General features: G+C 45.3%; 1 protein-coding gene across 1 annotated transcript in view; it reads right to left on the reverse strand.

Annotated features, from left to right (window-relative positions):
* The window catches only part of LOC116272854 (short transient receptor potential channel 2-like), a 40,917-nt gene that overhangs the window by 11,962 nt on the left and 14,068 nt on the right, over positions 1-14,887 (reverse strand). The window contains 6 exon segments of the mRNA XM_031661702.1: positions 671-716; positions 1,624-1,729; positions 2,294-2,421; positions 5,416-5,488; positions 6,277-6,449; positions 6,691-6,773. Of these exon segments, the coding sequence (XP_031517562.1) occupies positions 671-716; positions 1,624-1,729; positions 2,294-2,421; positions 5,416-5,488; positions 6,277-6,449; positions 6,691-6,773 (609 nt within the window).

Here is a 14,887-nt window from a genome sequence, read left to right on the forward strand (position 1 = left end):
TACAGGTGCACAGGATCTGTTCAGACCCAGCTCCCCTCTTGCTGACTTCATCTCCCAGATGCTCCTTCCTCTCAAAGTCCCAGAGCCTCTCCCAAGGGCAGGCCCGGACATGTCCACACAGGAGGGTTTTGTGTGAGTTTTGAACTGGGTTTTTGTCAAGCCCCTCAGTTCTGACCAGGACCCCAGCAGAATCCCAATATCCTCTTTCTTCACCAATCCTCCCGCTTTGCCCTCCCCTGCTTTGGGGGACCTTTCTCCCCCTTGGCACTGCCTCGTCCCTGTCTTCTACTAGGCCTGGCCCCATCCTCACTGCTCTTCTCTTCTGGGTCCAAGATCAGGGTTCCAGGGGCTCTTCTCCCACCTACATAGTGATGTCTGCCACCTGCTTGGCAGCTAGGATGCCCCTGCAGTGCCTCTGGGCCAATCTTTTGTTTTATTCATGGGTAGAAACGGGAGCAGAATAGGAGAAGGTAGGGGAGCAGGCTTCTTACGGTGATGGGGTCTGTGGTTGTGCCTACTTATGCAGGCACCTGTGCTGGCAGGGACCGAAGGACTGAACTCCTGCTCAGTCTTTTCCTTGACTGTGCCTAGCATCCTCTTTCCTATCTATTCAAAACCCTGCCCTGGGCCCTCTCTTTGCAGGACCAGCTGCTCCCCCTCTGCTCTATACCCTGGGGACCAGGGGAACGGGTGTTAGTACCACAGAGTGAAATCTTCTGGGAAAGGGGAGAGAAGACATATTTGCTCAAGGAGGTGGGAACAGAATTTGGAATATCACAGCTTGAGGGAACCTTTGACATCCTCTGGTCCAACCACCTCCTTGTGTAGATGAGGAATGGGATCTGCCCAAGGTTCTACAGCCAAGCCTAGAACTACTCCTTACTCATTAACCAATCTGGTCCCTATCACAGTTCTGTGAGCGGGAGGTTGGGAGATTTTTTTCTCTGTTAATTCTGGATGCTAAAATAAATAACTTGCTTAGTGTCACATAGCATCACCATTACCTGATTATACCCAGGACAGGAGCCCACAAAGGAGACTGAGAGCTCAATTCATGAGATGCTGGATGTCAGCCTCGTGCTCAAAACCCATATGCACATTCCCAGCACACCACAGGATTTTATCTGTCCGGCAGCATTTGCTCTTCACTAGGCCTCGGTTTTCCTTTCAGGAAAATGGGCATGAGAATGTGCACCACTCACAGAGGGAAAGACATTCTGGATGGTGTCCCAAGGCCCAAAAGTTCCAAGGAGACTTCCAAGGGGGAAAAGAACAGAGCTGGCCTTAGGAGAATCAGATGCCATGGTCACAGAAGCCTTGACAACTGGGAATGAGGATCAGGCTAGGCACAGAGGTGCCCTCAGGCAGAGTCCTGAGGGAATGAGTGGAGGGGAGGAGAGAGGGAGCTTCGGCCTCATCAGCCTTTCTTAGCTCTCAAGCTATTCAGTCCCCATCTCAGTCTTAGAGGGTGGGGTAAAACCACAGGACCTCATGGCTCATGCCTGAGAGAAGTCCCCACATATACTGGCATGCTCTTCTATTTCTCTTGCTGAGAACTGCAACTGGCAGATAGGGCACTGAACCCAGGAGACAGGGGGTGAACTTTCTGGGGAGGACACCCACAGTACAGACTGGGACGAAGATGATGAGGAGGGAGAAGCTGGGTGAGGTGGGGAGGTCTCTCCACAAGTGGCAGCATGCTGGGGAAGAATCTCAATCCTGAAGGAGCCTATTTGGGGAGAGAAGGAGGTAAACAAAATGGCCTGCTCCCAGGCAGGATGTCACCCCAAGAAGTCTGGATAAGCTATGAAGACAAATAACATTGATACACAGCAGACAGTGAGAAGTGCTAAGTCCAAGGGAATCAGAGAATCCTGCAGAAGCTTAGTTGGGAAAGATGATCTGGGCAGATAAGAGAACACTTGGCCAAGAAGAACCATTTGAACAGAGACTGAAACAGCAACCAGCATTTGGACATATAGGAAAAAGTTACGAAGGAAGTTCTAGGCCCTCTCCGATTGTGTTTTACATTGTTTGGTTTCATGCTTCGCCAGAGGGCAGGGCCCATGTCCCTTCCTCAGCTTAGCCGGCACAGTGTGAACAGGTGCTCAGTACACACTTGTCTTGAATTACACTTGACTAAAAATACAGTTCCACACCTGAGAGCTGCAGAGATGACAGAAGCCAGCACTCCAAATTCAAATGTTTCTTGGCAGTACTCTCAGATCTCCCATTCCTCCCTCAAGGAATGCCTAGTTGTCATACAACAACTCCCTGTGCACAAGCATCTTACCTGCACAAATCGGGCACAGTCCACTATCCTGGTCACCACTGCTTTGGGCCTGGGGTCGGTGCTGTTTTTTTTGCCTTGCTCTTGCTGTCTCCCTCCTGTTTGGCCGAGAATTAGAGTTGGATACAGGCCTGTGAGAAAGAACAGTTAAAGACCAGCTATTAGTAAGAGGCCATAAGGGCTGAAGGAGCCTGGAATCAGAGCAAAAATAATGCAGAAGAGTTAATGTAGACCTAGAAACCCTGGGCTGGGGTCCTGGTTTTCCCACCTGATGTACCAGACTTGAGGGAAGACATTTAACCTTTGAACATCTGAGAACAGAGATTCCATTATCGCCCTTGCGTTATTATTTTTTAATTGAAATATAGTACACATACCGTAAAACTCACTCTTTAAAAATATAAATTCAAGGCCAGGTGTGGTGGCTCACACCTGTAATCCCAGCACTCTGGGAGGCCAAGGCAGGCGGATAACCTGAGGTCAGGAGTTTGAGACCAGCCTGGCCAACATTTGCCTGTCTCTACTAAAAATACAAAAATTAGGCCGGACGCAGTGGCTTACGCCTGTAATCCCACCACTCTGGGAGGCCGAGGTGGGGGGATCACCTGAGGTTGGGAGTTTGAGACCAGTCTGACCAAGACGGAGAAACCCTGTCTCTAATAAAAATACAAAAATTAGCTGGGAGTGGTGGCGGGCGCCTGTAATCCCAGCTACCCAAGAGGCTGAGGCAGGAGAATCGCTTGAACCCGGGAGACAGAGGTTGTGGTGAGCTGAGATTGCCTCGTTGCACTCCAGTCTGGGCAACAAGAGCAAAACTCCATCTCAAACAAACAAACAAAAAACAAAAATTAGCTGGGTGTGGTGACGTGCACCTGTAGACCCAGCTTGGGAGGCTGCGGCAGGAGAACAGCTTGAACCTGGGAGGCTGAGGTTGCAGTGAGCTGAGATCACGCCACTGCACTCCAGACTGAGTGAGAAAGCACAACTCCGTCAATTTTCAATTGTTTATATATATATAAATTCAATTCAAAACCCTGTATTGACAGAGTTCTGTAACCACAACCATGTAATTCCAGAACATTTTCACTACTCCCAAAAGAAACCCAGAACCCAGGCTGGGCGCAGTGGCTCATGCCTGTAATCCCAGAATTTTGGGAGGCCGAGGCAGATGGATCACCTGAGGTCAGGAGTTCAAGACCACCCTGGCCAACATGGCAAAACCCCATCTCTACTGAAAACACAAAAATTACCTGGGTGTGGTGGTGTACACCTGTAGTCCCTGCTACTTGGGTGGCTGAGGCAGGAGAATGGCTTGAACTAGAAGGTGGAGGTTGCAGTGAGCCGAGATTGTGCCACTGCACTCCAGCCTGGGTGCTAGAACAACACTTTGTCTCAAAAAAAAAAAGAAAGAAAAGAAAAGAAAGCCTGAACCAGACTCTGGTAACTGCTAATCTACTTTAGTGGTTTGAATTGCCTATTCTGGACATGAAATCATATACTATATGGTTTTTTGTGACTGACTTCTTACACTTAGTATGGTTTCAAGGTTCATCCATGTTGGAGCAGGTATCAGTACTATATTCCTTTTTTATGGCAGAGTAATACTCCACAGCATAGATATACCACATTTTATTTATCAGCTGATAGACACTTGGGTTGTTTCGATTTCTGGGCTATTATTAATAATGTTGCTCTGAACATTTGCCTGTAAGTTTCTGTGTGAACACCTGTTATCAATTCTTTGGAAGTATACACCTAGGAGCTGAACTGCTAGGTCATATGGTAACTCCATATAAACATTTTGAAAAACTGCTAAACTGTTTTCCAATCAGCTGCACTAATTTACATTCCCACTGGCAATATGTATGAGAGTTTCAATTTCTCCATATCTTTGCCAACACTTGTTATTGTCCATCTTTTTTATTACATCATCCTAGCAGGTGTGAAATAATCATTGTGGGGTTTTGATTGGCATTTCTCTGATGGCTAATGATGTTGAGCATCTTCTATGTGCTTAATAGCCATTTATATATCTTCTTTGGAGAAAATTCTATTCAGATTATTTGTCCATTCTAAAAATTAGGGTATCTTTCTACTGTTGACTTGTAAAGGTTCTTTATATATTTTAGATAAAAGAGCCTTACTGGGCCAGGCGCGGTGGCTCAAGCCTGTAATCCCAGCACTTTGGGAGGCCGAGACGGGCGGATCACAAGGTCAGGAGATCGAGACCATCCTGGCTAACCCGGTGAAACCCCATCTCTACTAAAAAAAAAAAAAAATACAAAAAACTAGCCGGGCGAGGTGGCGTTCGCTTGTAGTCCCAGCTACTCGGGAGGCTGAGGCAGGAGAATGGCGTAAACCCGGGAGGCGGAGCTTGCAGTGAGCTGAGATCTGACCACTGCACTCCAGCCTGGGCAACAGAGCGAGACTCTGTCTCAAAAAAAAAAAAAAAGAGCCTTACTGAATATATGATATGCAAATACTTTCCTCCATATTCTATGGGTTGTCTTTTACTTTCTTGACAGTGTCCTTTGAAGCAGAAAAGATTCAGATTTTTTTTTTTTTTTTTTGAGACAGTTTCACTCTTGTTGCCCAGGCTGGAGTGCAATGGTGTGATCTCAGCTCACTGCAACCTCCGCCTCCTGGGTTCAAGCGATTCTCCTGCCTCAGCCTCCTGAGTAGCTGGGATTATAGGAACGTACCACCACACTCGACTAATTTTTGTATTTTTAGTAGAAACAGGGTTTCGCCGTGTTGGCCAGGCTGGTCTTGAACTCCTGACCTCAGGTGATCCACCCACCTTGGCCTCCCAAAGTATTGGGATTACAGGCGTGAGCCACTGTGCCCAGCCAAAGATTTAGATTTTGATGAAGCCCATGAAATACAGCATACTCATCTTCAGATTCTGGTTCACTACAGGACTGCCTCTTTGCCTAGTTCCAAACCTGACAACATGTGGACAAGGATATCTTTTCTTCAATGCCCTTAGGTCTAGACCCACAGGTTAAACCCAGACACAAGGATACTCTCTGACCTTAATGAAACAAGACTGGGGGTAAGGACAGCTGCAAAAGGGCAATAAGGTTTGGGGAGGTGATTTGGGTCTTTCATGTTGATCTACTTACCTTTGGTGCTGCACTTTCCTTCTTTTCATTCTGCCCACATCATTCTCAGAGTTTTGCTCCTCTGCTCTGGGCTCTGTATTAGAAATGCTCATTAAATATAGCTCTTAAACAAAACAGTCTTCACATGTGATGTTACTTCTTCTAAGAATATTCTTTCTACCCTCTTTGCCTGGAGGCAAAGAGTGTGCCTTTCTCACTCTTCCAAGTCTTAGATGAAATGCTAATTCCTATGCGGCACTTTCCCTGGATTCTCTAATCTACATCCAGTCATCCAATTATGCTTTTCCTTGACAGTACTCATCACAGTTTGAAGATTTAAATTTATTTGTGTGACACTGACATGTGTTTCTCCACTAGGGAAGGAGCATTGCTATTTTATTTACTGCGGTATCCCTGATGTCTAGCACAGAGCCTGGCACAAACGATGCTTAATAAATATCTGTCAAATGAGTGACAATAAAAACTATCAACTTCCATTCGTCTGGTTATCCTGAATTTATGAAACACTTTGTATAGCATTTAATATATTTTAAAGTGCTTTCATAGCTCCAGGGCCCAGCCTATAGTAGGTGCCCAAAAATTATGAGTTCCCTTCTAGTCTCTTTCTCTTAAAATAATAAACTACATCTTTCCTTCTGTGGTAGACAGCTGAGGCCCAAAGAGATAAGGATTGCTGATTCCTAGGCCAGTGCTCTTTCAATTACCATACAATATTTGATTTGTCTTTTGGTAACAAGACACCAACAATTATCTTTTCTATCACATGAAGTTCCACTAGTGAGCCATCCCTGTATAGCAATGGTAGATTCAGGGAGGAAGGGCATTGCTAGGGACAGGAAGGAACAGGTCATGTGGACTCACCTGCCCTGTCTGGAGGACTGGAACCTGATTCTGCATGGTTGTTCTTTGGACTTGCCACACTGACTGGAGGCACCCTGCGGGCAGCAGAAAGCACCATGTGGGCTGAACGCCCCAGAGTCCCTGGCTGCATCTGTGTTAGGATATTCCTGAGCTCTGAAATTTCCTTGGTATCCCTGCAGGGAAAGAGAGTACTTGGTTCCACTTGAAATATAGGTCTTATTCTGTTCACTCATGTCAATGGCATTTAAGCAAGAAAGCTAGTTTAATATACAGATAGGGTTAGGCCTAGAGTATGTGATTAATTTGGTGAACCCAGGCTGGTCTTGTGTGCTTGTCAGTGACTTGATAGCATTTCTTTTCCAGGAGAAAGACCTGAGAGGTGGCTGGGAGACTTCCACTCTGTCAAGTACATACGTATGGGGATGTGGGAAGAATGTCCTCCGGATGGAAGGATTAGCTAGCCAGGGGCTAGGACCAGACTCCTGAGCATCAGAACCCTGAGGAAAAAAAATTGAGAGATATGAAATACCAAGATTCACCACCAGGGGACACTGCTACCTAGTGCCAGGGCCTACTCAAACTGTCAAACTACTCAAATGACTGAACTTTTTGGGGACGTTTATTTCATTATTTCCTTCTAAATATTATCAAATAATATTGTTTAGTTTTTAGTATGATTTATTTTGTGAACAATTTTGTTAACTTGCAACTAAAAACCTACCAATTTTAAGCCACAATTTCTAGCCATCTATAAAGAGATGTGTGTGTATGTATGCATATAGATGTGTCTCTAGCATTAGCCACCATACCTATCACAGGCATTTTATAACCTCCTTGCTCCAGAAATGTCTATGTGCAATAATCTCCCAAATAATTTCTGCATAGAGATTTTATTTATATCGTAGTATGCTGGTTTCTTAATTCTTTGCCAAAATTCAATTTATCTGTGATTATACCCCTACTTTTTAAAAAAGAGACGGGATCTCAGCCTCGGTACAGTGATTCGTGGCTGTAATCTCAGCACTTTAGGAGGCCAAGGTGGGAGGACTGCTAGAGCCCAGGAGTTTCAGACCAGCCTGAGCAACATAGTAAGACCCTGTCTATAAAAAAATAAAAAAATTAGCCAGGCATGGTGGTACATGTCTGTGGTCCTAGCTACTTGGGAGGCTGAGGTGCTGAGGTGGGAGGACTTCTTGGGCTTCAGAAGCCAAGGCTGCAGTGAGCTGTGACTGCACCACTGCACTCCAGCAAGGTGACAAGAGTGAGACCCTGTCTCAAATAAAAAGAAGAAAAAAAAAAATTGGGTCTTGCTCTACCCAGGCTGGGATGCAGTGGCAGGATCATGGCTCACTGTAGCCTTGAACTCTGGAGCTCAAGCAATTCTCTCACCTCAGCCTCTCGAGCAGCTGGGACCACAGGCTCACACCACCATGCCCAGCTAATTAAAAAAATTTTTTTGTAGAGACAAGGTCTCACTATGTTGCACAGGCTGGTCTCAAACTCTTGGGCTCAAGCGATCGTCCCTCCTCGGCCTCCCAAACCACTGAGATTACAGGCATGTGCCATTGCACCTGGCCCCTAATTATTTTTTCTTTTTTGAGACACAGTCATACTCTGCCATCTAGGATGGCGTGCAGTGGCGTGATCTCAGCTCACTACAACCTCCGCCTCTCAGGTTCAAGTGATTCTTGTGCCTCAGCCTCCTGAGTAGCTAGGATTACAGGCGTGCACCACCACAGCCAGCTAATTTTTGTATTTTTAGTAGAAACAGGGTTTTGCCATGTTGACCAGGATGGTCTTGAACTCCTGGCCTCAAGTCATCTGCCTGCCTCGGCCTCCAAAAGTGCTGGGATTACAGGTGTGAGCCACTGCTCCCGGCCTCCTAATTCCTTTTTCCTTTTTTATTTATAGAAATTTCCTTTTTCCCTTACCGTAAAAAAATTTTTGTCTTTAATTTTCAACTCTGATTCTTCTATCACAGGTTATTTTAAAGGTAAATGTCTTTCTTGTAAAGCATGGCTTTGGCTTCATTCTACAAGCTTGAGTAGTATTTTCATTCTCATTAACTCTTTAATATTTTCTAATTACCATTACAATCTTTTCTTGGACCTAGCAATAATCCTGAAATTTTTTCTTTAATTTTCCGGGGTTTTCATTTTTTCTTTACCTTGTCTCATGAATGTTACAGTGAATGCTACTAGAAAGGGTAACTAGATAGGTGTGTAGAAATAGTTTATTTTAACCTTAACTCTAAGTGAGATTATCAGGAAATTAATTATTATAAAATGATTAATTATTAGCTTCTGAGCAAAGATTAGTTGGAATCAAGTGGCCCGGGTTCAAATCCACTTCAAGACTTATTTGGCAGTGTGACCTGGGTCACCCCACTAAATTTCTCTGTGCTTTTCTTACGAGAAAACTGGTGATCATAATAACCCCGTTTCACAGAGTTAAAAGCCCTATGTTTTGCTTTCACTATAACATACCAATTAAAATGATTCATTAGGAAAAAAGTCTATGACGTTTTAGGCATCCTAAATTATAAAACTGAGTGCCATCAATCTGTAATCCCAGCTTACATGTAGCATCTGTCTCTTGCTGAAATGTTTCAGGTCATTCCTTCGCTACAGTTTCACGAAGTACCTGCATGTATGTTTCACCCTGCTGCTGATGTTCAATACCCTTCTGACAAGGCTCTGCAGTTGCTGACTCCCTTTGACCTCCATCCCACCATGGTCCTAGAAGTGCAGGGTAATGTAGATGGCCAAAATGGAAAAGAACCCTGAGAAACTTTTGTTTATCCTAAAACTGGGGTGAACATAGGTACTGGTTTGCCTGGAATAGTCCTACCTTGTATCTGTTGTCTCCGTATAAAAATAATAATGATAATTATTATTATTATGTTTTGAGACAGGGCCTCACTCTGTCACTCAGGCTGGAATGTAGTGGTATGATTATGGCTCACTGCAACCTTGACCTCCTGGGCTCAAGTGATCCTCCTACGTCAGCCTCCTAAGTATCTAGGACGACAGGCATGGGCCACCATGCCTGGCTAATTTTTATTTATTTTTTTCTTCAGACAGGGTCTAGCTCTGTTGCCTAGGCTGGAGTGCAATGGAACAATCACAGCTCACTGAAGCCTTGAACTCCCAGGCTCAAGTGATCCTACCACTTCAGCCTCCTGAGTAGCTGGGACTACAGGCGTACACCACCATGCCTTATTTGTTATTTTTTGTAGAGATGGGGTTTTGCTATGTTGCACAGTCTGGTCTCAAACTCCAGGGCTCAAGCGATCCATTCGCCTTGGCCTCCCAAAGTGTTGGGATTACAGGCATGAGTCACTGCACCTAATTTTTAAATTTTTTGTAGAGGCTGGGTGTGGTGGTACACGCCTGTAATCCCAGCACAGTGGGAGGCTGAGACAAGAGGACTGCTTGAGCTCAGGAGTTTGAGACCAGCCTGGGCAACATAGTGAGACCTTGGTCTCTATAAAAAATAGAGGTGGAAGGTTGCAGTGAGCTGAGATCATGCCACTGTGCTCCAGCCCGGGCGACAGAGCGAGACTTTGTCTTTTTTTTTTTTTTGAGACGGAGTCTCGCTCTGTCGCTCAGGCTGGAGTGCAGTGGCGCAATCTCCGCTCACTGCAAGCTCCGCCTCCCGGGTTCACGCCATTCTCTTGCCTCAGCCTCCTGTGTAGCTGGGACTACAGGTGCCCGCCACCGCACCCGGCTAATTTTTTGTATTTTTAGTAGAGACGCGGTTTCACCAAGTTAGCCAGGATGGTCTCGATCTCCTGACCTCGTGATCCGCCTGTCTTGGCCTCCCAAAGTGCTGGGATTACAGGCTTGAGCCACTGTGCCCTCCCCGACTTTGTCTTTAAAAAAAAAAAAATTATTTGGGCCTGGTAGTATGCACTTGTAGTTCCAGCTACTGGGAGGTTGAGGCGGGAGGATTGTTTGAACCCAGGAGGTGGAGGTCGTAGTGAGTGATCACGCCACTGCACTCCTGTAATCCCACCTGTAATCCCAGTACTTTGGGAGACTGAAGTGGGCAGATCACACGGTCAGGGGATGGAGACCATCTTGGCTGACATGGTGAAACCCCGTCTCTACTAAAAGTACAAAAAATTATCTGGGCGTAGTGGCATGTGCCTATAGTCCCAGCTGCTGGGGAGGGTGAGGCAGGAGAATGGCATGAACCTGGGAGAAGGAGCTTGCAGTGAGCCAAGATCGCACCACTGCACTCCAGCCTGGGTGACAGAGTGAGACTCCATCTCAAAAACATAAAAAAATAAAAATAAAAAAATAAATAAATACTTTTTTTGTGGAGACAGCATCTCGCTATGTTGCCCAGGCTGGTCCTGAATTTCTGGGCTCAAATGATCCTCCCACTTTGGTCTCTGCAAGTGCTAGAATTAAAGGCATGAGCCACTGTGCCTGGACTTAGTGTAATTATTAATAGCATTCTCTTTTGCCCTTAAAGTGTCCTGGTTTGGATGATAAGTTTTATGGTGACTCTATCTACAACTCCCCTTTAAAAGGTCACTTATATAATGAACATTTACACTAAAAGGCTACTTTGCTCTGGGCAATGTTCTAGGTGCCAGGAATGCATTACAGAACGAGACAGACAGGTTCCTAATCTCATGGAGCTTCATTTTATTGACTAGGCAGGATCACAGAGATCGAGCTCCACTCATGTCAGCTGTGGAACCTGGTAGGGCACACCGAACTGCCACTGTCGGTGCTTTTACATTTTTTAGCCCTTTCCACAATGGAAGAGTAGTCTCAGACCAAATTTGACTTTGTCTTAGCTCTCTGGATCTCTCCTAAAACTGCACGACAAAAGGATCTACTCTTGTTCTTTCTGCTCTAACTTCATTTTCTCTTCCCAGTGCTGCCTCTTCTTCTTCTCAGGAACCTCAAAAGGATTGACTCTTGTGAAGTTTGCTCATGTGAACTGGGATTCTTTTGGTTGTGAAAGGTTTGAAACTTCTAAGAAAGTTTCTTGTGTGCACAAGAGGCAGAGTGTGTAGTGTAGGCAGAGTGTAGGGACAGGAGACCTAGTCCTTATGCTGTTCTGACTCACTGTAGGACTCTGAACATATAGAAGTTTTCCTATCTGAGATGGAAAATGAGATGGTGGGGGTTGGATGATCTCTAAAATTCCATGACTCTAGCTTTGTATGATAAAACACTCATTTTTTATGAATGAAATATGATGGAGGGTACTGGCTTAGAAAGATAAACAAGTGTAACAACAAAGCAAGAGGAGTCAGAATAGGCTTAAGAAAAAAACTAGAAGCCTGGTTGAGCAAATCGAAGTAAATTGATATAACCTCAGGGCTAGAAATCCATATATCTTATCTTAGGAGTACAGGCGTACTTCATTTTATTGTGCTTCATAGATACTGTGTGCTTAAAAAAAAAGGCAGGTTTGTGACAACGCTGCAAGTCTATCGGCACCGTTTTGCTAACAGTATGTGCTCACTTCCTGTGGCTGCGTCACATTTTGGTAATTCTCACATTTCGGTATTTCTCACATTTCAAATCTTCTCATTATCACTACATTTGTTACAGTGATCTGTGATCAGTGATCTTTTTTTTTTTTTTTTTTTTTGAGACGGAGTCTGGCTCTGTCGCCCAGGCTAGAGTGCTGTGGCCGGATCTCAGCTCACTGCAAGCTCCGCCTCCCGGGTTTAGGCCATTCTCCTGCCTCAGCCTCCGGAGTAGCTGGGACTACAGGCGCCCGTCACCTCGCCCGGCTAATTTTTTGTATTTTTTTAGTAGAGACGGGGTTTCACCGTGTTAGCCAGGATAGTCTCGATCTCCTGACCTCGTGATCCGCCCGTCTCGGCCTCCCAAAGTGCTGGGATTACAAGCTTGAGCCACCGTGCCCGGCCGATCAGTGATCTTTAATGTTACTATTGTAACTGTTTTGGGGGTGCCACGAATTGTGCTCACGTAAGATGGTAAACTTTTTTTTGGTTTTGAGACAGGGTATCGCTCTGTCACCCAGGCAGGAATGCAGCTGCACTAATCATAGCTCACTGCAGCCTCAAACTCCTGGTCTCAGGTGATCTTCCTGCCTCAGTCTCAAGTAGCTGGGACTACAGATGTGTGCCACCATGCCTGTTTCTTTCTTTTTTTTTTTTAAGAGACAAGGTCTTTTTTTTTCAGAGACACCTGACCTCAAATGATTCTCCCATCTCAGCCTTACAGGTATGAGATACTGTGCCTAGCCTAAGATGGCAAACTTAATTGATAAACATTGTATGTGTGCTCCACTGACTGGTCATTCCCCTGTCTCTCTCCCTCTTCAGGCTTCCCAACTCCCTGAGATACAACAGCATCAAAATTAGACCATTTAATAATCCTAAAATGGCCTCTAACTATTCAAATGAAGTGAAGAGTGGCATGTCTCTCACTTTGTGGTTGCAGGGAGCAGGGTGATGAAAGGTCTGTCCAGGGGCCAGGAAGAACGGCCCACATCAATCTGCAGGAAAGCACAGCCACGAGAGAAAGATAAGAGGGATGAGATGACTGCTTTAGTAAGAAAGGAATAGCAAAGGCTAAAGAAGGCTAAGGTAGGCTGAAAGCTAGGCCTCCTGTGGCAAACAGTTAGCCAAGTGGTAAATGCAAAGAAAAAATTCTTTTTTTTGAGACAGGGTCTCACTGTCACCCAGGCTGGAGTACAGTGGTGCAATCTCACCTCACTGCAACCTCTGCCTCCCAGGCTCAAGTGATCCTCCCACCTTGGCTTCCCAAGTAGCTGGGACTACAGGCATGTGCCACCATGCCCAGATAATTTTTTTTTTTTTTTTAGACGGAGTCTCGCTCTGTTGCACAAGCTGGAGTGCAGCGGCACGATCTTGGCTCACTGCAACCTCTGCCTCCCGGGTTCAAGCAATTCTCCTGCCTCAGCCTCCCAAGTAGCCGGGACAACAGGTGCACGCCGCCACACTCGGCTAATTTTTTGTATTTTAGTAGAGACGTGATTTCACCGTATTGCCCAAACTGGTCTTGAACTCCAGAGCTCAGGCAATCCACCTGCCTCGGCCTCCCAAAGTGCTAGGATTATAGGCATGAGCCACTGGGCCCGGTCAATTTTTGTATTTTATGTAGAGACAGGGTTTTGCCATGTTGCCCAGGCTGGTCTTGAACTCCTGAGCTCAAGGGATCTGCCTGCTTTGGTCTTACACAGTGCTAGGATTACAGGCGTGAGCCACCACATCCAGCTGAAAAAATTCTTGAAGAAAATTAAAAGTGCTACTCTAGTGAAAACATGTATGATAAGAAAGCAAAACAGCCTTATTGCTGACATGGATAAAGTTTTAACAGCATGGATAGATCAAATCAGCCACGATACACACTGATCCCAAGCCTAATCCAGAGCAAGGCCCTAACCCTCTTCAATTCTATGAAGGCTGAGAGAGGTGAAGAAGCTGCAGAAGAGAAGACTGAAGCTAGCAGAGATTGGTTCATGAAGTTTAAGGAAGAAAAATCCATCTCCTTAACATTAAAATGCAAGACGAAGCAGCAAGTGCTGATGGACAAGCTATAGCAAGTTACCCAGAAGATCTAGCTAAGATCACTGATGAAGGTGGCTACACTAAACAACAGATTTTCAATGTAGATGAAACTGCCTTCTATTGAAAGAAGATGCCGGGCAGGCGTGGTGGCTCATGCCTGTAATCCCAGCACTTTGGAAGTCTGAGGCGGGTGGATTACAAGGTCAGGAGTTCGAGACCAGCCTGGCCAATATGGTGAAACTCCATCTCTACTACTAATACAAAAATTAGCCGGGTGTGGTGGTGTGCGCCTATAGTCCCAGCTACTCGGGAGGCTGAGGCAGGAGAATTGCTTGAACCTGGGAGGTGGAGGTTGTGGTGAGCCAAGATTGCGCCACTGCACTCCAGCCTGGGCCACAGAGCAAGACTCAGTCTCAAAAGAAAAAAAAAAAAAAAAAAAAAGATGCCGCCTAGGACTTTCATAGCCAGAGAAGAGAAGTCAATGCCTGGCTTCAAAGGACAAGCTAACTCTCTCTTTAGGGCTAATGCAGCTGGTGACTTTAAGTTGAAGCCAATGCTCATTTACCATTCTAAAAATCCTAGGGCCCTTAAGAATTATGCTGAATCTACTCTGCCTGTGCTCTATAAATGGAACAACAAAGCCTAGATGACAGTACATCGGTTTACAGCATGGTTTCCTGAATATTTTAAACCCACTGTTGAAATCTAGTACTCAGAATGAAAGATTCCTTTTCAAAACATTTCTGCTCACTGGTAATGCATCTAAGCCAAGAGCTCTGATGGAGATGAACAAGGAGCTTAATGTTGTTTTCATGCCTACTAACATAACATCCATTTTGCAGCCCACAGATCAAGAAGTAATTCAACTTTCAAGCATTGCTATTTAAGAAATATATTCTGTAAGGCTATAGCTGTCATATAGATAGTGATTCCTCTAATGGATCTAGGAAAGCAAATGAAAACCTCCTGGAAATAATTTACCATCTTGGATGCCATTAAGAATACTGGTGATTCATGGGAGGAGGTCAAAATATCAACATTAACATGAGTTTGGAAGAAGTTGATTCCCCTCTTGTGGGC

Source organism: Papio anubis, unplaced genomic scaffold, assembly GCF_008728515.1.
Source record: "Papio anubis isolate 15944 unplaced genomic scaffold, Panubis1.0 scaffold227, whole genome shotgun sequence".
Lineage (NCBI taxonomy): Eukaryota > Metazoa > Chordata > Mammalia > Primates > Cercopithecidae > Papio > Papio anubis.